The 27,961-nt window shown below is 37.6% G+C and overlaps 1 protein-coding gene across 4 annotated transcripts; it reads left to right on the top strand.

Moving 5' to 3' along the window:
* Nucleotides 1–22,950: 22,950 nt before the first annotated feature.
* Nucleotides 22,951–27,588, top strand: LOC107819773 (ethylene-responsive transcription factor RAP2-7). Of its 4 annotated transcripts, none has more exons than XM_016645922.2 (10): nucleotides 22,951–24,111; nucleotides 24,209–24,234; nucleotides 24,368–24,398; nucleotides 24,716–24,803; nucleotides 24,915–25,060; nucleotides 25,384–25,428; nucleotides 25,547–25,650; nucleotides 25,760–25,878; nucleotides 26,420–26,536; nucleotides 27,136–27,588. In XM_016645922.2, the coding sequence occupies exons 1-10, from the start codon at nucleotides 23,576–23,578 to the stop codon at nucleotides 27,415–27,417; spliced, it is 1,494 nt and encodes a 497-aa protein (XP_016501408.1). In that variant the 5' UTR covers nucleotides 22,951–23,575; the 3' UTR covers nucleotides 27,418–27,588. The 4 variants fall into 4 exon arrangements, with proteins under 4 accessions (XP_016501408.1, XP_016501410.1, XP_016501409.1 ...); XM_016645924.2 differs by having other exon boundaries at nucleotides 26,650–27,588; XM_016645923.2 differs by lacking the exon at nucleotides 25,384–25,428.
* Nucleotides 27,589–27,961: the final 373 nt, after the last annotated feature.

Below are 27,961 nucleotides of genomic sequence, written 5' to 3'. Positions count from 1 at the left end.
CTCTAAAGAATAATTAGGGTTTTTTTTTTGTTGTCTTGGTTGAAGAAGAAGAAGAGGGGACGGCTGGGAGGGGTTATAGGTCTCTAGGGTTCTTTGTTTTGTCTCTCTGATGAAGAAGAAGCAACGGCTGGGGTCTTCAAGACTAGGGTTGGGGTCTGTTTTTGTTTTTAGGAAGAAGAGTATAGAAGGGTCTCTAGGGTTAGCTTAGTGGGTATTGGGTATTGGGCTTGGATTTATGGGCTAAGGGTCCGAAAATTGGGCATAAAAAATAGGATGTTTGAGCCCAAATTTTATTCTTTCTCATTTAACAAGACTAAAAATACTACCTCATTTACTAATTAATCCTACTTAAGAAAAATAACTATTAAAATAAAATTAATCGTTAAAACAAACTTATTTTTGGAATTTTTCAAATATCATACTAAAAGATTAAAATGAAATTAAATTAAAATCATTGCAAAATAAAAATAATATTCCTACCAAACTACTAATATTCCTGAAAATAAAGTGGAACTATTTTTGTGTATTTGAATTTTATGAAAGGTAGGTAAACTAAAAGTGACAATATAAAATATCAAGTACCTAAATAAAAGAAAAATATTTTTTGTAATTTTTATTTTTGTGACAAAATAAAGTAAAAGAGTCAAAACTAGTTGAAATAGCGATATTAGGCCTAAACTAAACATTTAAATGCTAAAATATATAAAATCTTGGGGAGGATCAAAAATTACATATCTACACTATCAATTTCTTGAGATCACCCCAATTTCTTGTTAGCCAAGTTTTTCTAAACTTAGGGAAAAGAGACTAAGTCAATTAGTCATGAATCAATGTTTGCAACCATGAATTCAAGCAAGAACTAGGCTAAATATCACTAACTCAATCACAAACAATCCCTAAATCAAACACCCATTAAGTACCCACACTAGGGTTGGGTCACAACCCGAGCTGAAAATTTAGCTACTCATGAAAAATGTAGAAGTTAAAGAAGAAATTAAGATAGAATCCATAATAGATGATTAAGGGAAGAAAATCTAATGTTAAAATGTTAAACCAATGCAATGTTACCCAATAGAGTAAACAAAAATGGCTCAGGTGCTCTCCCAAAAACAAAATTGACCTAAAAATGACAAAAATTTCTATTTATACTAAGATGAAAATCTCTAACAAAATTGCCCCTACGGAGGTTGTGCAGCCGCACAATTATGTGTGTGGTCCGCACAATGAGACTTGGCTTCACAGGTTCTAGTTATGCGGCCGCACAATTCTGGATTGCGGCCGCACTCCTTCAACTTCTGCGGACCGCACATTTATGAGTGCGGCCGCACTCTTGCTTCTGCAGCTGCACAATTATAGTCGGTCTGCACTCCTTGATCTTGGGCTTTGGCTGTGTGAAACTTATGTGGACCGCATAAAAAGGATCGTGGATGCGCTCTTGATTATGCGGGCACATAAAAAATAGTGCGGTTCGCATTTCTACTTGAACTTAAAATCACATCTCTCTAATCTATGTCTTTTGCGGCCGCACCAGAATTGTGCGGTTCGCACTTTGCATGTCATTTCTTATCAGAGGTCTTCTTCATGATCTGTGACCGCACTCAATATTATGCGGTCCGCATAGTGCCCTTTTAGTCTTGTTTCTGTCCTTATCCAAAATTAATCCTTCTTGAGTTGATTTTCATCTCTTTAGCTCATGTTCTATCATTCCTGCAAGCAAGAACATTTCATTAGTTTTCGGGAGTACTTTTAATCAATTTTGGTCTAAAATGAAAGTAAAAGAGAGCAAATTAGTGGTCAAAATCCCTACTTATCAACTCCCCCAAACTTAAGCTTTTGCTTGTCCGCAAGAAAATAAGGCAATTTCCACCTTCACATAAGACAATAAATATTTCAACTGGCTTACCGTGAATCAAACACGCATCAATTGGGACCTACAATTACCCACAACGCGTATGAATTATCAACAATACAATGATTTGACTTTTTGAGTACAATAGTACTATCATTCTTGAGTTGATTTTCATCTCTTTAGCTCATGTTCTATCATTCCTGCAAGCAAGCATATTTCATTTCCTAAAACACTCCATTTTCTCTTTTTTGCTCATACTTTGTCGACTCTTTAATTCAATTTCTTTTTCCTCTGAGGAACTAGAGAGATGTAATGTCACTCTTTCTTGATCATGATATTCATTTTTCTCCTTTTCTATTTACTCCATGCCATTCATCAATGTTTTCTTTGAATCCCTTCAACGTTTTACTTTATTCACTTTCTTTTTGGCATTTTTCTTTTTGTTCTTTCTTTTCTTTGCCTTCCCTTTTCTTCATTTCTTCCTCTTCTTTGTACCTTTATATCACCTTCAAACTCTTTTTCTCTCCCCCAAACTTATGTTTTTGCCAATTATTTCTCAAGAATGCTAAGGAAAGATTGGGTGCAAAGAGAGGGTCATTACAAAACGGATAAAGGTTTGTAACGTGGTTATTAAAAGAAAAAGGGCTTAAGCTCAAATGGGTTAACTAGGGATATCACATTGGTAGGCTATGGAAGATTTCAAATTTTGAATTGGATCAAGAAGGGCCTACAGTCATTTCTCAAGCCAAGCTACACGTAGAATTTCGCCTAGAAAAATATTCGGGGCAAGTTCTAGACTATTAGCACGGGTACTTGGACTTACAATTCAATACCTCACCTCTCAAATTGTTGGATTGCTAAAGAGAATGGAGTCGAGGGCCCACAACAACCCTAGTTAAGATTGAGAATTACAAATGGTTCGACTGAACCACTCGATGATTGCTTGAGTCAACACAAGAGTCAAAAGGTCACAACTAGAACTATTTTCTGCCAACAACTTTGTTTTTAACCATAAGGCCATACGTAAATGTGTTGGTACCAAGTGAATCATGCTTGAGACCCTTTCGTTCATTACTACTATTTTTGCCTAAACATAAACGAAACGGACCCAATCCCTTAAGAAGGTTGTCACACCATCCATCATTGGGAAGAGCCACCTGGTTCACACAAAATCCACCTTTGGAAAGAACCGTGGCATTAAGAAAATCAAAGACTTATTGATCACTCAAACGTAAAAAGAGGCTAACAAATCCTAAAGAAACTACTAAAGTAATAAGAACTTATACTACTAAGAAAGATAAACTAAAGAAGCTATGAAATAAACTATGGAAAGTAAGACAAATGAATATAAAAATCGAGGGGAAAATGAATATATACATAAAGGAACTAAATATATACATCAAATGAAAGGGAAGAATATATACATAACCAAATAGAAAATAAAGATAAAAGAAAAATAGTATAAGAGTTATTACAGGCCAATATCAATGTCAAATCAATCAAAATAAACCACCCCCAAATGAAAATAAGCATTGTCCATAATGCTTAACAAAAATAAGAATAGGGAAGGGTAGAGAGTTAAGAAAACTCCCTATGTGGTCTCAGTCTGCATGGCATCTACAGCACCCGTCGGTCTCCTCTAGTTGTATCTCATCATCACCTGGCTGAGGGACAATAGGGTTGCTGAGCATCTGGATCATCTCCTCAGCGGTGTGGGCAGTCATAACCAACACCTCAGACTGGCCGGCTGTTGCCTCTGATGCCTCGGGTACTGTTGGTGTTGCATGTGCTGTTGAGACTGCTGCTCTATAAGCAGGTCCAATGGTAGATCTCCGGCAAATGCTATCTTGGCAATATCTTTTCTCAACTTCTCCACTGACTTATTTGATGCCTGAGACTTCTACATCTTCTTCACTTGCTTTCCCAACTCCTCAATGACTTCCCTATGCGCCACGAGAGTCTCCATAATGGTCTTTTGGTTGTCCAAATTCTTCTTCAATGTTTCTTCCACTAACGGAGGTATTTGTGGTGCTACTGGGGCTGCTAACTATGTTGCAACATCATTGGATATGTCAGCCAACTTTGAAGTAGTTGCCTACATCCATTTGTTGAGACTCGCCAATGTCTGGGTGATTCACAGTGCAGTCTGTTGATAAATGGATGAAGCGGGCACTGACAATGGAGCAGATGGTCTAGAAGAAGAATGTGGTGGCATGGATGATGTCCCGGTGGATGGACCGGCTGTTGTGGAAGGCATGGCAGTTGTGGAAGGCTCAGCAGCAGAATCAATAACTACTACCGATGGCTCCTCAGATTGGCCAACGAAGGTAGTTGCCTTACCCTTGAACTTCGAGTTGTCAGTACCCTGTAGGTGGTACCATGATAAAGGTTTCTTGGCCTTTACTTTTGTATCATACTACCTCGTCTCCACCTTTTGATCATTAAAGTACTCTGTTAGGAAGTTCGGGTACAGGTATAATCTCTCATCTTTCTGGACAGCTAATATGATAATTGTGGACATGATGACACCAACATTAATCGGGTACCCAGCAATAATAGAAGCCATCCAGACTGCTCGGGGAAGTGGGAGGTTGTTCTCATTTAAGCACGGATCAATGCGGCTACATACGAATGTCTGCCACCCTTTGGCTTCAAAATTTAAGGTGGCCCGAATTATGGGGACCTCTATTGTAAGCCACAGAGGTGGTGGTCCTCGAGCAGCCAAAATCTTTGCTAACCACGGGCGAGCTGCATCACCCATAGCAAGCTTTTCCAAGTATTAGACTACCTCCACTTCTTGAAATCCTACATATGAGTTCAAAGCAAAGGAGTCGAATCGGATTTTCAGATTTCGCACCTTTGTTATCTTGGTACCCTTCTTTATGTGAGCCACATAGGCATAAAATTCTTAACCAAGTGCTCATTTGCTTTGATGACACTTTGAGTGAACCATTTCCATCCCTTTTGCTCCCGGGACTATCTAAGGACATTTGGATTGTGAATGTTCAAATCCTTCATCAAGAACTGTCGCTCAAGTGTGAGCGATCTCTGGGGCCACCACTCTCTGAATATACTGAAGACAGTTAAACTGACGAATCAGTCTTCCCTTATCTCTCTTCTCCTTGACCTCTCAAGGTCTCCCACTCGAGTGTCACCTACTCTCCCATCATCCGGGACATCATCATCATCATCTACATTGATTGGTGCGGGAGGAGAGTGTGAAGAGGAGGGATCTGAACCCTGGCTACCAACATCTGAACCCTAGAAGAACTAGCTGAGGTGGAGGATTCATCACATAGTTGGTATCTCGTTTGAACTTGCCGTGATTGGGCTTCCAGCTATGCTTGTACAAAGTTTCCTTCTGAAGCTTCCCCAGACGGGGCATATTCACTGGTGTTGGAGGGTACAGGCACTCTGTTGGCGGTTGCTTTCTTTCTTATGGCTCTCTGAATGACAAGTGGTAGGTTACTCTTGCCTCGGCCCCGGAAGGGCTCACCCCTCCTTTTTGATGTATCACCTTTGCCACGGGATCTAACCAATGTCTGCAACTCATAGCAATAGGAATTAGTTAGAATTGAAGCTCATAGTGTATACAGAAGCATGCTTGATAATTGCAGTAAAGTAGACTCAGAAGAGGCAGTGCGGACCGCACAAAAGTGAGTGCGGCCGCAAACTACCAAGTGCGGACCACACAATTTCATAATGCGACCGTACAACCAAAAGCATAGACCGCAAAATTTTGAGTGTGGCAGCACAACCCCACGTTCAGACTACTGGGTTCTCTGATCATTCAATAATGCGGATCGCAAACTTTTGCTGCAGATCGCATAATTTCACTGCGGACCACATAATTTTGAGTGCGGTCCGCACATATCAAGCATCAATTTTACCCTAACTCTAAGATCTGCATACCTTACAAAAATGTGTGCGGCCGCACAATTTGAAAATACTCGGCATTGCCTTACGTTTCATGCAATTTTGTTCACAAATTAGACATGGTATGGGCAATTAAACATGATTTGCTACTTACCCAGGCCCGAATTAACATATAAGATACTACCCACATGATTCTAAGCAAAAATGACTAACTATTGACATTTTTAGGTATGAAAATAACCCTAGACAAAAAAACAAAACTAAGAAAAGATGAAATAAACATACCAGTAATGAAGGGTGGAGGTAAGAATCTACACCGCTGAAATGCTTGAACTTTGAGAACTAACGAGATATGCACTGTGTTTGATTAGGGATTGAGAGTTCAGAGAGTGTAAAGTGTAAATAGTGGTTAAAAGACCTATTTATAAGTTGACCCAATCGGGCCCGAAACTTACCTGAGTGCGGCCGTACAATTTTGAGTGCGGTATGCAATCTTTACCTGAACCTGTGAAGAAGCTCTGCGGTTAGACTTTGTGCGGACTGCTCAATTTTATGTGTGACGGCAAATTGCTAATGAAATTTGACGGGTCAATCTTTAGAGAGCATGCACTTTTGGTCTTCCAGTTGTGCGACCGCACACAGAATTGTGCAGCCACAAAGTGATTGTGCAGTCCACATAATTCTGGTGCGGTCCGCACTTTTGTGACACTTAGTTAATTTTTCTTGCACAGTCCCTGCATTGCACACCCATTCCTGCATACACTTCAAAACTAGTTAGTACAAAACAAAGATTATCTAATCTAAAGAAGAAAACCAAGAAAAAGACATATTGGTTGTCTCCCAAGAAGCGCCTAATTTAACGTCGCGGCACGACGTAGATTACTAACCATTTGAAATGGAGAACCTTCACGATGTGGTCATCATCAACCTTGCCAAGATAATGTTTAACCTGGTGCCTATTGACTCTAAACACCTCATCGTTCTTATTTTTCAAATCTAGATCACCAAAGGGGATTACATTCACCACTTCAAAGGGGCCACTCCATTTTGACTTCAACTTGCCCGGAACATCCGTAACCAGGAATTGAACAATAGCACAAGATCAACTTCTTTAAACTCCTTGTTGTGGATTTACTTGTCATGGAGGTACTTCATTTTCTCCTTATAAAGGGACGAGCTTGTGTAGACATGATACCGAAATTTATCTAGCTCATTCAATTGTGCCACTCTTAGGTTTGCAGTGATATCCCACTCAAGGTTCAACTTCTTCAAAGCCCACATGGTTTTATGCTCAAGTTCCACCGGAAGATGACACGCCTTCCCAAATACCAATCGATGTGGAGACATCCCAATCGGTGTTTTGTAGGCCGTCCTAAAAGCCCAAAGAGCATCATCAAGTTTTCTTGACCAATCCGTCTGGTTGGCAATCACAGTCTTTGACAAAATACTTTTGATCTCCCGATTGGAGACCTCAAATTGTCCGTTTGCTTGAGGATGGTAGGGGGTCAAGACTTTGTGAGTGACACCAAACTTGGTGAGTAAGGTATCAAAAGCTTTGTTGCAAAAATGCGAACCCCCATCACTAATAATGGCCCTAGGAGTACCGAATCTTGTAAAGATGTTCTTCTTCAAAAATGCCACCATACTCCGAGCTTCATTGTTGGGTAAAGTCACGGCTTCAACCTATTTTGACACATAGTCCACAGCTACCAAAATGTAAGTATTCCCACAAGAGCTCACGAATGGTCCCATGAAATCAACACCCCAAAGGTCAAAGATATCAATTTCCAAGATGGTGGTGTGGGGCATCTCATTCTTCTTAGAAATCCCACCTCCCCTTTGACATTTATCACAACGCTTAACTAGATCACTAGCATCCTTGTAGAGAGTAGGCCAATAGAATCCACAACTCAACACTTTTGTAGTTGTTCTCGCTCCACCATGGTAACCACCATACGGTGAAAAGTGGCAAGCCTCAAGAATTCCCATTTGTTCTTCCTTTGGCACATATTGTCGGATCACACCATTGGTACATATTCGGAAAAGATACAGCTCATCCTAATAATAGTCAAGGCAATCCCGTTTGACCTTCTTCCTTTGATTTGAAGAGAACCCATTCGGTACAATGCCGCTCACAAGATAATTAGCTAAATCGGCAAACCACAGCAATCCGGTCATTGAAATGGCTAGCAATTGCTCGTCGGGGAAGGAATCATTGATCTCGAGGCCGTCATGTGGCCTCCCCTCCTCCTCCAATTGGGACAAGTGGTCTGCCACTTGATTTTTACTGCCTTTGCGGTCTTGAATCTAGATCAAACTTTTGCAATAGAAGCACCCACCGCATCAACCTTGCCTTAGAATATTTCTTGCTCATCAAATATCAAAGCGCTGCATGGTCGGTGTGAACAATCACCTTTGTACCCATCAAATACGGGCAGAACTTCTCCATAGCAAAAATAATAGAAAGTAGCTTCTTTTCGGTCACTGTGTAGTTGACTTGGGCACCATTCATGGTATTGCTAGCATAGTAGACCGGATGGAAGATTTTGTTGATACGTTGCCCCAAAACTACTCCAACTGCCACATCACTAGCATTACACATGAGCTCAAAAGGTAAGCTCCACTCTGGTGCGGTGATTATAGGAGTAGTAGTCAACTTGAATTTGAGCAATTCGAATGCCTTCATACAATCTTCATTAAAATGGAACTTGGCATCCTTTTCCAAAAGTTTGCACAAAAGGTTTACCACCTTGGAAAAGTCCTTGATGAATCGGCGATAAAAACCTGCATGACCCAAGAAGCTCCTCACTCCCTTCACGGATGTAGGGGAGGGAGTTTGGAGATCACCTCAATTTTGGCCTTGTCGACCTCAATACTATGCTTTGAAATTTTGTGGCCAAGGACAATGCCTTCCTCGACCATAAAGTGACACTTTTCCCAATTCAATACCAAATTTGTCTCCTCACATCTAGACAAGACCCTATCCAAATTATTCAAGAAATCCTTAAAATAATTCCCAACCACAGAAAAATCATCCATGAAGACCTCAAGAATATCCTCCACCATGTCAGTGAAAGTAGCCATCATACACCGTTGAAAGGTTGTCAGTGCATTATACAAACCAAATGGCATCCAAGAGAATGCAAAAGTACCATAGGAACAGGTGAAAGTGGTATTCTCTTGGTCCTCAAGAGCAATAAGGATTTGATTTTAGCCGGAGTATCCATCAAGGAAGCAATAAAAAGCACGCCCAGCCAACCTATCAAGCATTTGATCAAGAAATGGAAGCGGGAAATGATCTTTTCGAGTGACTTTGTTGAGCTTCCTATAGTCCATGCACACTCTCCACCCGGTGACGGTTCTTGTGGGGATCGATTCATTCTTGTCATTTGTTATCACACACATGCCCCCTTTCTTTGGGACACATTGCACCGGAGAGGTCCACGATCTATCGGAAATGGGGTAAACAACCCCGGCATCCAACCACTTGATTATCTCCTTCTTGACCACCTCTTGCATTGCTTCATTTAGCCTCCTTGATGTTCAATGGAGGGTTTGGCACCCTCCTCCAAAATAATCTTTTGCATGCAAAAGGCGGGGCTTATGCCTCGGATATCAGCCAATGTCCAACCGATTTCTCTTTTCCTCCTTTGTAGCACATCCAATGTGGACTCTACCTGCATGTTAGTTAAACAAGAAGAAAGAATAACCAGTAAAGTAGAAGAAAGGCCAAAGGATTCATACCTAAGATGTGGAGGCAATAGCTTTAACTCCAAAGAGGGAGGCTCCTTGATTGAGGGATTTGTTGGAGGAGTCTTCTGATTTTCAAGATCTAAAGATAGCTTGCGGGGTTCATAAGTGTACGACCCATTCCTTGTAATGCATTAAACCACTCCATATAGCCTTATTTCTCCTTAACATCATCAAGATTGAGAAAATCGGCTTCCAAATTATCCTCAACATTCATTGTGGCACTAGCATCATCAAAAATCATATCGGTGACCAAATCCACGAACGAACAAACTTCATTACTATTCGGTTGCCTTATAGATTTGCACATATGGAAGACCACCTTTTCGTTACCCAACCAGAAAGTGAGATCACTGGCTTCCACATAAACAAGAGTCTTCCCCATAGCAAGGAAAGGTCTACCCAAAATGATAGGCACCTCATAGTCCACTTCATAATCAAGAATCACAAAGTCCACCGAGAGGATGAACTTGTCAACTCGAACCAACACATCATCAATAATTCCCAAAGGTCACTTCATTGTACGATCCGCCATTTTCAACCTCATTGATGTGGGTCTTGGTTTCCCAATCCCCAAAGTTTTGAACACCGAGTAGGGCATCAAGTTGATACTCGCCCCAAGATCACATAAAGCTTTGGCAAAGTCGGCACTCCCAATAGTGCAAGGAACTGTGAAAGTACCGGGTTCTTCCAATTTCGGAGCTATTGAGTGCACAATAGCACTCACTTGATGTGTCATCTTGATAGTCTCACAATTCATTTATCTTTTCTTTGTCACCAAATCCTTCATGAACTTTGCATAACCCGGCATTTGCTCTAAAGCCTCAACCAATGGTACATTAATAGACAAACTCTTCATCATATTAATAAACTTTTTGAATCGGTTCTCACTATTTTTCTTTGCAAGCCTTTGAGGGTATGGAAGAGGAGGCCTTGGCATTGGTGCCTTAGCCTTTGGCACTACCGGTTCTAGCATATCAATCAAGTGTTCCCTAGACGAGTTCACTTCTTCTTGTGCCTCCTCCACATTTTCATCAGTATTAATTCTCACTTCTTCATTAGCTTGAACCACATTGCTTGGGATTTCATCTTCTTGAACCACAACATCTTCATCCACAATACTTCTTTGATTTGAGGTGGTTACGTCTCCACCTTTTTCACTTCTTGTACACGGCCATAGCATATCCCATATTATTCCCACCCTTCGGGTTCACCACCGTATCACTTGTTAGTGTCCCATTAGGACGAGTGTTCAAATCTTGCGAGATTTGGCCCAATTGACCTTCCAAATTGCGGATTGAAGTATTGTGAGAGGCTAGTTGAGCATCGGAGTCAGAATTCTTCTCCATCATCTGTTTAAACATGTTATCAATTCTACCCATCTCATTGTTAGAAGAGCTCGGACCTTGAGAAGGATAGGGAAGTGGATTGTTCGGTTGTTGGAATATCGGAGGCCTTTGAAAACCCGACCCCCGGTTGTTGTTGTTGTTGTTCCACCCTCCTTGGTTATTGCCTCCCCAATTGCTTTGATTAGTGTTACCCCAATTTTCTTGATGATTACCTCCCCAATTGCCTTGGTTACCTTGATTATTCCAATTGCCTTGATTATTGTTACCACTCCTCCAATTGCCTTGGTGTCCTTAGTTGTTCCAATTTCCTTGATTTCCTTGTGACTGCTATTGTTGTTGATTTTGTCCTTGAGCATTATTTCTTTGGCCTTGATAATTATTGACTACCGCACTTCTTCTTCTTGATCATTGAATGAATCACCTTGATCATAACCACTATCATCTTGCATGAATTGTTCCGGACGGCTTTGCATTTGTTGACCATGTTGTCGTCTCTTGTTAATCATCATATTTACACCTTCCATTTCATTCACTTTTTCGGCCCTTGTACTTGTTGAAGCTAAGCTTTGGTCAATTGGTTCATTGTAGTTGTCAACTCGGCAATAGCTTGCCTATGATCATGTAGTTTCTTGTGTACGCCTTATCATTATTCGGCTTGCAAAGTAGAGACACAAATATCATTCACGTATCATTATTCAGACACTCTTTAACCATGGTACGTTATCTTTCCCAAATCTCGTGCAATGGCTCATTAGGTTCTTACTTGAACGCAAGAATCTCATGCCATATGTCCCGGAGAAAACAATTTGGCAATGAATTTTTCTGCCAACTCATCCCATGTATGGATGGAATAATTGGGCAATCTCTCTAGCCAGTCCAATGCCTTTCCCAATCTCTTGACTGGGATAGTCATTGGACTGGTCAACATCCACGTCCTCCCCCATTGGAAAATTCCCGATGGGCTCGTTGCTGAGAGCCATTTTCGTACCTAAAATCAATTCAAAAACAAAGCTAGTGACTCGGAAAGAAAAGAAGACAAATCACAAAAAAAACCTAGATATATAGCTAAATCCATTTAACTTCCTAGCAACGGCACCAAAAATCGCCAAAAATTGATGCCCCCCAAACTCACACCACAAATAGAGGTTTTGATGCGGTCGAAGCAATAATAAAAACCCACGCAAGTCAGGGTCGAATTCACAGGGAGTTAGATATGGGATTAGGTATATGTCTAGACTAGATGTATGATGTTCCCAAGATTACACTTCCACATATTTGGTTGTCTCTTTCTACTTCTATTGATTATACTAATGTTTGCAAATGAATAGCTAAGAGACAATATTTTTGGTTTTGTTGTTTTTCAAGTTGATAAAAGGTCTACGGTCGTGACTTCCACCTAGGTAGTTATCTAATGGGTTGCAAACTCTAGGGAAAGTTTGATTGGTCGGGGTTGTAATATAGCAATCATACTCGACTACTCACTCTATACCTCTCGGTCGTTTTGGTGATTTTGCCCAATTTGGCTTTCTCAAATCTAAATGGGAATTTCACAAAACAAGTGATAAATGCTAAAGTTGGGTCTTACTATCTCTAGATTCAACCCTTTAATTGGGGCTATCAATTTCTTGAGTTCATCCTAATTTCTTGTTAGCCAAGTTTTCCTAGTCTTAGTCTCTCTTTCTCAAGTAGAGACTAAGTCAATTAGGCATGAATCAATGTTTGCAACCATTAATTTTGAATTCAAGCAAGAACTAGGCTAAATATCACCAACTCAATCATAAACAAGCCCCAAATCAAACACACATTAAGTACCCACACTAGGGTTGGGTCACAACCCTAGCTAGATGTCACGACCCAAACCGATGGGCCATGATGGGTACCTGGTACCTTACTCAACCGAGTACCAACGTAACATATCTTTTATATTATTCTATCGTAGGTGAATGAGCCAGAGAGGCTGTCGTAAGATAAGTATGATAAAACATAGGGAATAACTCAACATTGGACGACCCAACATGTAATCCAACCCTGTACATATGACATACAGGCCTACAAGGCCAGCCTGATCCTTTATATACTCAAAATATAGGCTGACAAGGCCATACAAGTATCCATATACATGATATCTGTCTACAAGCCTCTAAAAATACGTAATATCATAAAGGTGGGGACATGGCCCCGCTATACCAACCAATACATGTACTAATTATACTGATCAAATAGGCAACTTTGGAGCAAATAGAGCGCACCAACACCTTTCACTAAGCTGATAGCTTACTTAGAGGGCTCATAACCTGTCTATCGGGACCTGCGGGCATGAAACGTAGCATCCCCAGGCAAAAGGGACGTTAGTATAAATAATGTACCAAGTATGTAAGGAATGAAAATTAGTAAATAATAAACATGAGAAAAAATATGGAGTAAAAGACTCGACATGTACGTTTGCATAACTCTGTAAATCATTTCATTTTTATAATGTCATGCATATGTATATAAATGTCATACCATGCATGGGTATATGTGTTCATAACATCATCAAGCCTCTGAGGGCATCCCATTATATCATCTCGGCCACTGTGGGTAAATCATCAAAGTATACTAGCTGATCAGGTGGTGGTGTGTATATAACTTCGTAACCTTTTTTCATATCCCATATACATATATATATACATATATACACGTATATTTGGGTCAATGTACATGAATGCAATGCATAAGAAGTACGTCAATAAAATCTCTTGGAATGTCATAAGACCATTATGCCTTTGAGTAATATCATAAAGTAAATCTTTTTTCAACTTACTTATTTTCTGAGATCCATGAACAGATGATAGAATAACAAGATACAAGGGAATTCAAGAACATAGGTACTCCTAATACTTCTATGAATAGAGTCATTTATAGAAGTTGTGCATTTTCTCGTTTCGTTCGTGTCGTATAGATCATGCCAAAAAGAAAGAAGGGATAGCCTTAACATACCTGGACCGATTCTCTTGAAAATTCCTCTAACACGTGTCTTTTGTGATGAACACGTAACGGCGGATCGAAGTAGGGAAAATCCATATGATATTCTTGAGAAGGATTGCACAGTATTCCCTTAGGATCGCAAAATCCTGTTGCCTTTACATAATATAACTTTGTATGAAATCTCATTGTTTTGGAATTCTTGAAGATCCATGAAAGCTCATGTTACTGAATTTTTTGAAAGCTCACATTATTGAAATGAAGCTCACGTCCAGAAGTTCAAAAATGAGTTCTCTGAACTTATTTCTCTTTTAGTTGTATAGATATGTCATTTGCTTAACTTTGCAAAGTTTTGCACTTTTCCAATAAAGAGATCAGCCCATCTTCACGTGTAACCCAATTATTATTTGGTCTAATGACTCATTTGTATACTTTGCCACCTTGGCTAAGCTTATGCTATGTGGAAATCTCAAAAAAGGCTCTTATTCACTTAATACTATAATTATCTCCACTATTAATCAATTATCCACATAATTGAGAATTATCAAAAATTACCTAAATTACTACTCATTTTTAACACACCTTATATATCTTATTATCATGGTCATGAGGTATCTTGTATGGTGTTAGTCCATAAATACCAGGTATTTAGCTCGGGCTGTATTTTATCCCAAAATGCCATACTTCGACGAAATTCTTTTTCTTCGATTTGCTTACATTCTCACATTCACGAATTTACTCATTACTTGTTTGAAATAGCATAAAATGCTTATAATCTTAAAATAATCTCATTCCCGAACTTACGTCGATTAACTTACGATGAAACTTTAACGTATGAAAGATGCGGGATGTAATATCTCATTTCTGAGCGTTCACCAATTTGCTTATGGCATACTTTTACGTACGAAAACATGGGGTGTAACACTAGAAATTTAGCTACTAATGGAAAATTCAGAAATTAAAGAAGAAATTAAGATAGAATCCCTAATAGATGATTAAGGGAAGAAAATCTAATGTTAAAATGTTAAACTAATACAATGTTATCCAATACAGTAAAGAAAAACGGGTCAGGTGCTCTCCCAAATCAAAACTTGACCTAAAAATGACAAAAAGTTCTATTTATACTAAGCTGAAAATATCTAAAAACAATTGTCCCTGTGGAGGTTGTGCGTTCGCACAATTATGTGTGCGGTCCGCACAATGAAACTTGGCTTGACAGGTTCTAGTTCTGTAGCCGCACAATTCTGGATTGTGGCCGCATTTCTTCAACTTCTGCGGACGGCACATTTATGAGTGTGGTCGCACTCTTGCTTCTGCGGCTGCACAATTATAGTGCGGTACGCACTCCTTGATCTTGGGCTTTGGTTGTGTGAGACTTCTACGGACCGCATAAAAATGAGTGTGGCCGGGCTCTTGATTATGCATCCGCGCAAAAATTGTGCATTCTGCATTTCTACTTGAACTTAAAATCCCATCTCTCTAATCTTTGTCTTCTGCGGCCACACCAGGATTGTGCGATCCGCACTTTGCATGTCATTTCTTGTTAGAGGCCTTCTTCATGATCTGCAATCGCACTCAATATTGTGCGGTCCGCACAGTGCTCTTTTAGCCTTGTTTCTGTCCTTATCCAAAATTACTCCTTCTTGAGTTGATTTTCATCTCTTTAGCTCATGTTCTATCATTCCTGCAAGCAAGCACATTTCATTAGTTTTCGGGAGTACCTTTAAGAAATTTTGGTCTAAAATGAAAGTAAAAAGAGAGAAAATAAGTGGTCAAAATCCCTATTTATCACACATCCAAGGGAAGGTGTCGTGGTACATGCTATTTGCAGATGATATTGTATTGATTTATGAGATGCGAGACTGTGTGAATGCGTAATTAGTGGTATGGAGGTAGACCTTGGAATCTAAAGGTTGCATATTGAGCAGGACCAAGACAGAATACTTGGAATGTAAGTTTAGTGGCGAGACTCAAGGAGGGGAATGGAGGTGAGGTTGGACTCGCAGGTCATCCCTAGGAGAGGGAGTTTTAAGTACCTTGGATCTGTAATTTAGAGGGGATGGGGAGATTGATGAAGATGTCACACATCGTATTGGGGCTGGATGGATGAAATGGAAACTTGCTTTCGATGTTTTGTGTGATAAGAAGGTGCCACCGAAACTTAAGGATAAATTCTACAAAGTGGTAATAAGACAACGATGTTGTATGGAGCTGAGTGTTGGCCAGTCAATATCGCTCATGTCCAGAAGATGAAGGTAGCAAAGATGAGGATGTTGAGGTGGATGTGCGGGCACACCAGATTAGATAGGATCAGAAATAAGGTTATTCGTGACAAGGTGGGTGTGTCTCCTATTGAGGACAAGATGTGGGAAGCGCGACATAGGTGGTTTGGTCATGTGAGGAGGAGGAGCACAGACGCCCCGGTGAGGAGGTGTGAGAGATTGACATTGGAGGGCCTACAGAGAGGTAGAGATAGGCCAAAGAAGAGGTGGGGAGGGATGATTAGAGAAGACATGGCACAGCTTCAGCTAACCGAGGACATGACCCTTGATAGGAAGGTATAGAGGCCGAGGATTAGGGTAGTAGAGTAGGTAGTCTAGAGTGTTCATAACAGTAGTATTTACACGCAGTCTCGCTTTTTGTTGGTAGTAGATTTTTATGACTAAGCATTGTTTCTTTCATTGTTGATCACCTTACTATCTGTTTGTTTTTATTCTGTTTTTATATGGCTTCTTGGTACTATCCCTTCTTGTCTATATTTTTATTATTGTGGTACTTATGCTTTCCTAAGCCGATGATCTATTGGAAATAGCCTCTCTATCCTCACAAGGTAGGGGTAAGGTCTGCGTACACACTACTCTCTCCAGATCCTACGGTGTGGGATATTACTGGGTATGTTTGTTGGATTATATATCGTAGCAAAAGAAATTACAGTATCATATTCACGTGTGAATTAAATAATTAGCACATACGGAAATTATTCGAGTTACATCTTGAAGCGTGAACAAAGCAGATTAATCTCGGTCTCCAGTTCCAAAGTTGCAAGACTGCGACCTCAGCAAAACCTCCATAGTCTTCTACCTTGTTACCCAAATAATATCTGGAAAGAGAGAATTTTGGGTGGGCAAAATTCCAAGGAAGAAAACGTGTAAAAACCAGTGTCAAAAACGGCCAGCCCTATATGGAGTATATATAGCCATGCTTTTTAGGTTAAAACCATTTTCCGAAACTTGTTAGTTTTTCTTCTCCCATTAAGAAAATATTTCCTTTATTTCCTATTATTTAAGCACAGTAGGAACCATAGAATTTAATTAACAAGGCTTCCTATTATGGAATTAATTTTGAAATTTGAAATTAATTTCTACCATAATAAATTATAAATTATTCCACTAAAAATTTATAATTGCACTCCTTAGTATAATTTCAAAATTCTTCCATAAAACCTTATTTAACTCCCCATGTTAAGATTCAGATACTAACCAATTAAATTAAATTACTGACAACTTAATTTCTTGATTACTTCCTTTAGACTTTCGCTTAACTTATTTCATGTGTCGGATACAAAATCCGTCGGCCAGATTTACACATGAAAACTTATAAGCTTTCATAAAGGAGTATCATCAATCTCAAAAACCGAGACATGGATTCTATGAACTAATTATTACTTTGCCAATGTATATCATTATTATCCAATTTACCAGGCTTATTGACCCATGAAAGAATCTCGCCTTTTAATAAATCAAAACAATAAATGACACACACAACTAATAATAATTATATCAACATTAAGAGTATAAGTACATTGAATGGACTAGAGAAATTATTTTATTAAGTCAGTATAAAATACTTATCTCTACTTGATCCGTTCAATACATACAAATATATTAGCACAAGAAGTCAGAATTAAACCATTCCCATAATCAAGATAAATCACATTTAATCTTGTGCTACAACCATTCCGATGGTTTGTCTGATTCCATCATTAGATTGTGAACATAAACTTTGTGACTTATAAGAACCGATGATTTAATCTTCCGTGTATAAGCTAAACTCTATACACTATGTTTGGCTAATCTTATAAGCTGGTCAAACTGGCTTATAAGCACTTTTTGGCTTATCTACGTGTTTGGTAAAATTAAAAGTGCTTATAAGCCAAAAGCCATAAGCTGGTCTCCCCCAACTTATCAAATTTCAGCTTATAAGCACTTTAGGTTTGACCAAAATATTTACTATTCTATCCCTATAAATTCTTCTTTTTAAAACAAAACTCTTCATATACCCAATTCTGCAGTTGCTTATATTAACTTCAGCACTTTTATTCAAACACGTAACTGCTTATTTTTTAAATCAGCTTCAGCACTTAAAAGTGCTTTTGAGCACATAATCCTTATCAGTTACTCTAAATCAGCTAAGTCAAACGGGCTCTAAATCATCTACTATATAAGCAATGGACACACTGACAAATACATGATCTATTTAAAATAAAATTTTATTAAATTGAGTAAATGAATAAATAATTATTCCATAAAGAATACTATAACAACACATGATTTTTATAGTATATCCTAACAATGTTGGTGTCGCCATCGTCGTCGTCTTGTCTGCAGAATGTTTTCGATTTTAGTTTTAGAATTGAGAACTTTCCAGTTTATCTACATATGATTCATATTGATAGTAATCTTCAACATAAAAATTTGGAAATTTGATTCATGAAAATTATATATAAAATGGAGTCAACAAATGAGAAAAGGTTTTAATTGGAAAGACACAAGAAAACAAGCAATATGAAGCTTTTGCACTCTCAAGAAAAGAAAGAAAGAAAGAAAAAGTAAAATATAATTTAAAAAATACCATTAAACACGTGATATTCGATTCTAAAAATTTGAAGTTGCAAAAGTACAAAGACAAGACTTCAAGAAGGCTCGATATATCCGATTTTACAGATAACCTAATTAATTAATGACCCAATGCTTCTAAATTTAAGCACAAGTTCCTTGCTTGATTTACGAAATTTCAAAAGGAGATATGGAAATAGGACAGATGGTTGCATTTATTAGGTAACTTTTTGTTAAATATTTAATTTAAATCTTGTGTTCACATCAAGATTTTTTTTCTTTCACCAGAATTATGCGATAATATCAAGACAAAGTAGGGTACAAAAGTTCAAATAAGATTTTAGCCCCATTTACCACTTGCATAAAAAAATATTATTTTAAGATTTCATAATCCTAGGTTTTTAAGGTATCACTTAGTTGGAGTAATATTTTTGAAAATGGAATGTCTCTGCCGGCTTAGTTAAAACATCATAAGTAACTATTGTGGTCTTAGTTATTGAAAGAAAACTTCCTAATGATCTTTTTATGATAAATATTTAATGGAAATTATTTGTAATAATTTAGCTAGCTTTTGTAACCTTTGTATTCAAAATAGCACTACTAGATCGTATTTCGTTTTTATTGTCTCTACGAGAAATAATGATCCCCATGGGACATCTATTTTGTGTAATATCTAGTAGCAATAAATAAAATTCTTTATTTTACTCCCAAGGTATATACAGGATTTCATATGAAGTTTACAGGGTCCGGTGACCCCCCACCCATACACACGGGTTCGCTTCTGTGTGAAGGGGAGTCTTGGCGTAACTGGTAAAGTTGTTGTCATGTGACCAGGAGGTCACGGGTTCAAGCTGCGGAAACTGCCTCTTGCAAAATACAGGGTAAGACGATATACAATAGACCTTTGTTGTCCGACCCTTCCTCAAACCTCGCGCATAGTAGAAGCTTAGTGCACCGAGTTGCCCTTTTTTTTTTAGGGGTTACAAACTCAGAAACTCTTGACAAATTGGTTATTTTAGAAAGGAAAAATCCGTTTTCTTCCCTTGGGAACCAAATCCAAAAACAGAAAACAATCCTGGGGTTGATATTTGGGCTCACTGTTAAAAGCGGGCCTATTCTGTAGCAAACCCGTTTATATTTCCTCTCGTACATTTAAAGTTTCTGTTTGTTTCATTTTTTTATGTCATTATTAATATTTAAGACGTTAAATAATTTTAAAATTTAGAATTTTTTTCAAATCATTCTAATTATAATAAATAGTGATATATGTGTAATTTTTAACTATAAATTGTGTTTTAAAAAATAAATAAATAATCAATGTCCAAATTTAGACCAAAAAGTAGACTACTCAAGTCTTTTATACTGAACCTCGTAAGATGTAGTAATTCTTGAAATTTTCACAAACTAATTTTTTCAAAGCCAAAAACATTTCTAAAACTAGCTCGAACCAAACCTAAAGTTAAATCTTCCAAAGCTAAACCCAAAAACAAAATTAAAAAAAAAAAAAAGTGAATACCTGAGCTAGTGGAAGTAGTGGACGCAAAACTTTGAGTTTATAAGTTTTGCATTCAAGAAAAAACACCTTATTAAGTTCTGCATTAAATTATGGCAAGAATAGTCTAAATGGCACATATACTTATATCACTTTGTCTTCCCTGTCTCTATATTCAATGAAGTTTCATCCAGACATCTGAACTCAGTCAAAATATATATTTTAAACCCCTTCAGCATTACGTGTTGGTCACTCGCCTGATGTGGAAAAAATATCATGTCCGCGTCAGATAAATCAATGCCACATCATTGACTTAATACACCTAAGGGAAAAAGTAATTGGGAAAATCAGGAAAAAAACCTTTTCTTTCTGGAATATAAAGTTCAGAAAGTCACCTGAAGAAGCGATTGAAGATAAAAGTTCCGAGCTTGAAGAAATTCTTAAGAAGAAAAGCTAGGATCATTGTTGTTGCATTGGCTAAAACGTTGAAGAGATTAAAGGAAAGTCAGTCGCATTTTGGGGATCTTTTTGCTGGGAATAATATGTTTATGCAGGTCACTTCGACTCCAGTGGAAATTTGTGCCAATTACAACAACAAATCTCCAAATCTGAAGACCATCGCCGACCCTGATTACCTCCAAAATAGATTTTCATCATTAGGTTCGGTTAGGTATTGTAATTAGTTATCATTTGTTTTAGCATCCATTTAATTAGCTCGCACGCCTCGCTGGAAAATAATCACTAGCGGACTTCACCACCTATTTATTCACTCACCGGACTCCTTTAGAAAACCCATGACCATAATGGACTGATGAATACAAAAATTACTTGGTCATAGCTTCTTGATATCTTTAAAAACTTTAATCCCATTAACAGATATGTTTATTTAGCTTCCCTAAAATAAAATTCTTTCTCCTTTTTATACTATTAATTTTGTTGCTAACTATCCACAAAGGGTAGGTGAGGGGGGTTACGATAGGAAAGAGGGAGGGGAGAAGAAGACGGGGAGAAACGGGGTGAAATAAGGCCGAAGGGTTGGGAAACGGGTAGAGATACTTGGGTTGGGAAATTAATTTACTCTTTTCTTTTTTTATGGTTATTTTTTATTAATTTTAATATTTTTAAATCAAAATAAATATATCCACTCTCCTTTTTAGAGCGTGTAACCACTCATTTTTCTGACTCGGCAAAATAAATGACACATAAGCTCAGTCAATGGTCAGAGGGTTTTAAAATAAATGTTTTGATTGAGTTCAGGTGTCTGGATGAAACTTCATTGAATATAGGGACCGGGATGACAAAGTGACACAAGTGTAGGTTCCATTTAGGCTATTGTGCCTTAAATTATTTATACGAGATTTCGGCCAATCTACTCGTTCTATAGAATCGATAACTAGAACTCTAGTTCTACAATCAGACCTCTCTATAACAACATCCCTATATAACAACACTCCATTATAAAAGCCAAGCTTTTTCGGAACCAATTTTTATGTTATGTTATAATATATGTTCTATATAACAGCACTTCGCTATAACATCCAAAAATATTCGGAACAAACGAAGTTGTTATAGAGAGGTTTGACTGTACCTCTAAGTGAAAGGTAACAAATATATGATCAAATAGTAAAAAATACATGCAAACATACCCAAATATCATAGTCCCTCTATTCCAATTTATGTGAACTTGTTTGACTGAGCACAGAGTTTAAGAAAAAAATGAAGACTTTTGAAATTTGTGGTCCTAAACAAGTCAAAAAGGAGCCCAGAGTATTTTTGTGGTTATAAAAGTTTCCCATTAAGAGTAGAATTGTACGTTCAAGCTAAGTTGTTACCAAATTTAGAAAGGGATCATTTTTTTTTGGAACGGACCAAAAAGGAAATATGTTCATATAAACTGAAATAGATGGAGTAGTCATTACAAAAATGAGAAAAAAAAAGAAAGAAAAGGGATAGAACATTATTAAGGAAAACAGAGGACCGGCTACTAGGGGTGTTCACGGGTTCGGTTTGGTCGGTTTTTGATTAAAATCAAAACCAAACCAATTTAATCGGTTTTTAAAATTTTAAAATCAAAATCAAACCAAATTAAATATAAACCATCGGTTTGATTGTTGTTGGTTTGGTTCGGTTTTTCGATTTTTAGTAAGCTAATGATAAGTCGATAATAGTAAAACAACGCTAGACAATAATCTGAAAATAATTTGTTAAATTTATGCTTTTTTATATATTTCTTTTAGAACTGAAAGTTTATTTACCTGTTTATATGAAAAGAATGAACAAAAAACAAACTAAAAGTTTGCTTTCTCAAGCTTTAGCCATTGTTGTCTTGCAATTTGAATTTGCTTTCTTTACTCTTGTGGTAATTTTTTTTTAACTATTCTGTTAGGCAAAAGTATGCGCGGAGGGTTAGAGAATTAAAGTCTCTTAATGAAAAGAAAATTGATCGAGTCCTATTGTTTTGGACTTAGACATTCTTTTAAGATATAAAACGATAAATCAAAATTCAAAATAACCATTAAAATGCATACAATATTTAAAATTATTTACAAAAAGATATTATATTGCATATAAATAATTATTAAATTTTGTATATAATTAGTCGGTTTGGTTCGGTTTATTTTTCGATTTTTTAAAATAGAACCAAAACCAAACCAAATATTATCGATTTTTAAAATTTAAAACCAAAACCAATCCAAATCAACAAAAATATCAGTTTACTTAATCGGTTTGGTTCGATTTTCGGTTTGGATCGGTTTTCCGACACCCCTGCCGGCTACCCTGGTTAAGATACCCCTTCCATTTGGATGAGAGACAGCAACAAAAATAAAAAGAGATAATATTAGTTTTTCCCAAATATAGGAGGAAGCAAAGCCCCTCACACGTCCCATCTTCTGTACTTTCTTTAAAAATAAACAAACGAAATACTCTACTCTACTACTATTACACAAACATCTGTCCCCCCTTTATCTTTCCAATTTCTACAAATACACACACACAAAAATATCAATGGAATTTACGCAGTCCAACATGATTCCTTCCTCTTCTTCTTCTTCTCTATATATATAAGTACTACTCATTTACCCACCACAACATAAAAACATAACAAACACTCCTTTTTTTACTTCTCTATTTCCTCTCTTCTTCTTTACAAACAAGAAATGTAAGCATCAGCTTAATTTCTATGGCTGATCAGCTTCTTCTTATTGAATTTTTTCTGATCTGATATACAACTTATAAGTGTGTTTTTTTTCTCCTAAAGTTCTTATCAAGATTTTTTTAATAATTCTTGACAAATGTTTGAACATATATAAAAGAAAAATATAGACTTTTTTTAATTGTTTGAGTTGAATATAAGTTATGTAAGAACCCCATCTCTATAACTGGAAGATTTTTGAGTAAAAATATATAGTTGTGTTTTTTTAGTAAGAATTTTGTGATATACGTTGAAATTGTTAAGAGAATGATGTTGGATCTCAATCTAAGTGCAATTTACGATGAGAAAGTTCCAGAAGGTTCCGTTGCCGATGAATCGGGAACCTCGAATTCATCGGCGAGGAATGCGGAAGCTTCCAGTAGTGCCGGAGACGACGACACGTGCTCCACACGCGCCGGTGACATGTTTGCTTTCAATTTCGACATCCTTAAAGTTGGTGGAGCTGAAACTAGCAGGAGTTGCAGCAACAATGATGATGACCAAGAAGGATATGATGAGAATCGGAGGGTAACTCAGTCCGAGTTCGTGACTCGGCAATTGTTCCCTCTCGATGGGTCCCACACTTCTCGGAAACCTGATTGGGTGGATCTATCGTTTGATCCACCCAATACTGTTAGTTTCCGAGAGGCAGAAATAGTACGTGCGCAACAACAGTACCAACAACAGCAACAACAACAACCGCAACAAGTTAAGAAGAGTAGGAGGGGGCCTCGGTCTAGAAGTTCACAGTACAGAGGTGTTACTTTTTACAGAAGAACTGGTAGATGGGAATCACACATTTGGTATGTGTGCTTTACCTAACAAATGTTCATTTTCTTAATTTTTGTTTAATTTATTGAGATTAAAATTAATTATATAGTTATTATTATTTTTTTGCAGGGATTGTGGCAAGCAAGTTTATTTGGGTATGTACTATGTAATGTTTTAATTCTAATTGTTACCTAATTGGTTGTTGATTGGTTGATCTTTTTAAGTTTAGATATGATATTTCTATTTTGGGAAATTTTCTGATTGGTTTTGTTGTTGGCTTATGTTTAGGTGGATTTGACACTGCTCATGCAGCTGCTAGGTATAAAATAGAAATTTATTATATTCAAGTTTATCGATATTTTGGAGGGGAGCCTTGGAGCAACTGAAAAGTTGTTTCCTCGTGACCTATAGGTCACGAGTTCGAGTCGTGAAAGTAGCCACTAATGTTTTCATTAGGGTAGGCTGTCTAATCACACCCCTGGGATGCGGCCCTTCCCCGGACCCTCCGTGAATGCGGGGGCTGCTCTTTTAAGTTCATCGATATTTTGTTAGATTATTTTAGTTTTATGTTTTTTCCGAAGTTAAATCTCTGCTTGAATTGATGAAGTTTGTCTTGATGCATTTTCATGGTATCAGAGCTTATGATAGAGCTGCAATTAAGTTCCGGGGTGTTGATGCTGATATAAACTTTAACCTAAGTGATTACGAGGAAGATATGAAGCAGGTTAGAAATGTAAAAGATTTCCATAAGTGCTAAAACATGTTAAGCTCAATGTTAAATATGAATTTTGCATTGTCTTGATTTTGGGTTTAATTTCCTTGGGAACTAATGTAGATGAAAAGCCTGAGTAAAGAAGAATTCGTCCACGTGCTGCGACGCCAGAGCACTGGATTCTCGAGAGGTAGCTCGAAATACAGAGGAGTAACGTTGCACAAATGCGGAAGATGGGAGGCTCGGATGGGGCAGTTCCTTGGCAAAAAGTAAGATACTTCATTCATTGAAATTGTTGTGGAAATAGAAACTTTATTCATTAAAATAGTCGTAGGAGTAGTCTCAATTTAGTGTTGCTCAGATCTTCCAAAAATGTCGCCATACTCGTGTCAAATCCTCCAAAAATGCATAATATCTGAAGAATCTGATACAGGTATGGTGACATTTTTGGAAGATCCGAGCAAGATAAGGAGTAGATTACATCTTGAGAATGTGTAGTTGGTCTGAATTGGGAAACAAAATCTGCTATACATGCCTATTTGAGAAAGGAAACTACTAGGACTACATATTCATGGTGGGGATTACATTGCAGGTATATATATCTTGGACTATTCGACAGTGAAGTAGAAGCCGCAAGGTCCTAATGATCATGAATTTTTACCCTCTCCTTGATAATGAATTTATTACCCTTAAATTCTCAACCAAAATGTTGTATCGACCAACCGGTATCTCCCTTTTTATTTTCTGCAAATTAGGGCGTACGATAAGGCGGCTATCAAATGTAATGGAAGAGAAGCTGTTACCAACTTTGAGCCAAGTACGTATGAAGGGGAAACAATCTCTGATCCTCAGAGTGCAGGTTTGTTCATAAGCGCTCACTATATTCGCAAATAATGTTATCCAATACCATGATCACTAGTTTTTCTATAGATTCCCTGTTACATTTATATTATGCAAATATAATGCAGGTGGCCAACAGGATCTTGATCTGAACTTAGGGATCGCAACTTCTTCTCCGAAGGAAAATGAAAGGATGGGGGGTTTCCAGTATCATCCATATGACATGCAAGATGCATCAAAATCACAGGTACAAACAGAGTAATTATGTAGAAATGTTACAGCAGATTGAATTAAATGGAACTCTTATTTGGCTAATTGAGATGGATGTTCTATTCTGTTCAAAACTTTGATATGATACGTTGTACAATAACAACAACAAACCCAGTATAATCCCACAAGTGGGGGTCTGGGGAGGGTAGTGTGTACGCAAACCTTACCCCCATCTTGAAGGTAGAGAGGTTGTTTCCAATAGACCCTCGCTCACGAAAGACGAAAAGATAAGCAGTAGCACTAAGTAGTAACAACAATAAGATAGCAAGAAAACGAAGCGAAAGGAACAAGAAGTAATACTAAAAAGAATCTAACAATAATAGAATTCAAGACTAACACTAAAATTCCTGACTACCTACTAACTGTCTACCTTTATTCTCGACCTCCACAACTTTCTATCAAGATTTATGTCTTCGGTAAGCTGAAGTAACGCCGATATGATGCGCTGCGAAAATAATTAATCTTGATTTTGTTTGGATTGTACTGATAATCAGTTATTTTGTGCTTTTAAAACACAGATGGACAAATCTGCACCAGCAATTGTTGGTAGTTCACATTTTAAGGCACAACCAGTGACATCAGAACAGGCTCACTTGTGGAATGGAGTATATTCCAACTTCTTTCCCAGCTACGAGGTATTTTCTGCTGTTTCCCCTATTAGTTATATCAGTTGAAACTTATGGTAAAAACAATGGGCATATGCCTGCAATCTGCAATACTGCAATTGCCCTTGTTTCCTACATTACAGGATTGTTTCACTGTGTACGAGAGAAATCAAATACAAGTATAGGTTCTGATTCTTGTGAACTCTACTGAAAAAAGGGCCAGGGCAGCTCGGTGCACAAAGCATCCCACGTTCATGCAGGGTTCAGGGAAGTGCCACACTCCAGTGGGATGTGATGTAGGCAGCCTACCCTGATGCAAGCATCAGTGGCTGAACACATGACCTATAGGTCACACGGAAACACCTTGACTTATAGAGTTCTTGTGAACTTTACTACTCAATTTATGTTTACAGATTCTTGTAAACATAACAGGAAATGTATGAATAGTTTTTTTTGTGATATGGGCCTTTGCTTCAGGTCTTTCTTCCTTTGGGTTGTTTCCAGTTATACATATGTTGGCATTGTATCTTTATAGGATCAGTGCAATTTAACTTATTATAGCAGATTACTTATCATTTACTCTAGGTTACTAATTAATATTCTTGCTAATTAACTAAATGGCTTAGCAGGAAAGAGCGTCCGGGAAGAGAATAGATGTAGGTTCCTCCCAAGGGCGCCCAAACTGGGCGTTGCAAATGCATGGTCAGGTCGGAACAACGCCAATGTCAATGTTTACTGCTGCAGCATCATCAGGATTCTCAACTCCGGCTACCACTGCTTCGGCCTCTCCAATGTCTGGTCCCAACCCGAATACGAATACTCCCAATCTTCCCTTTGCTTCATATTCTACACCATCAACAAATACCACTCAATACTATTACCAGATCAGGCCGCCGCTACCACCTCCATAACGTGTTTTTTCCACCATTGCTAGTAATATAGTTAGACATATCTCACTGATTCTATTTGTATGATTTGAGTGTCATCAATTCATTAACATGTTGATTCTAAATTGAGTTCTTTTTCAACTTGTAAAATTTTGTAAGGTGAAGATTCAATATTTCCATTATTACTTTTGAGCTTCCCTTGCTTATTATTGTTATCTTTGGTGCAAAAGATGCTCAATTATATCACTCAAATATTTAATAGGGATTGTACATATGCATATAATATTAGGAGTCTGTTTGATAGGGTGTATAAGAATAGTACTGAATAGAGTATAAGAATAATGTTGGAATTCTTTTTTATCTTTGTTTGGTTTAGTGTACTAAAATAACATACACTGCACCGGGGTGTATACATATTTATCCATGTATTAAAGACCATTATCGCTAATGTCATGGTTTGCGACGTATTATTTATACGTGGGATAATACCAAATAGGATTAATTATTGAAAAATATTACCAAACAATGGATTAATACATCCCACCAAACGACCCCTTACTATATATAG

Source organism: Nicotiana tabacum, chromosome 18 (assembly GCF_000715075.1).
Source record: "Nicotiana tabacum cultivar K326 chromosome 18, ASM71507v2, whole genome shotgun sequence".
In the NCBI taxonomy this organism is placed as follows: Eukaryota; Viridiplantae; Streptophyta; class Magnoliopsida; order Solanales; family Solanaceae; genus Nicotiana; species Nicotiana tabacum.
This window is presented reverse-complemented; position numbering and strand designations above follow the sequence as displayed.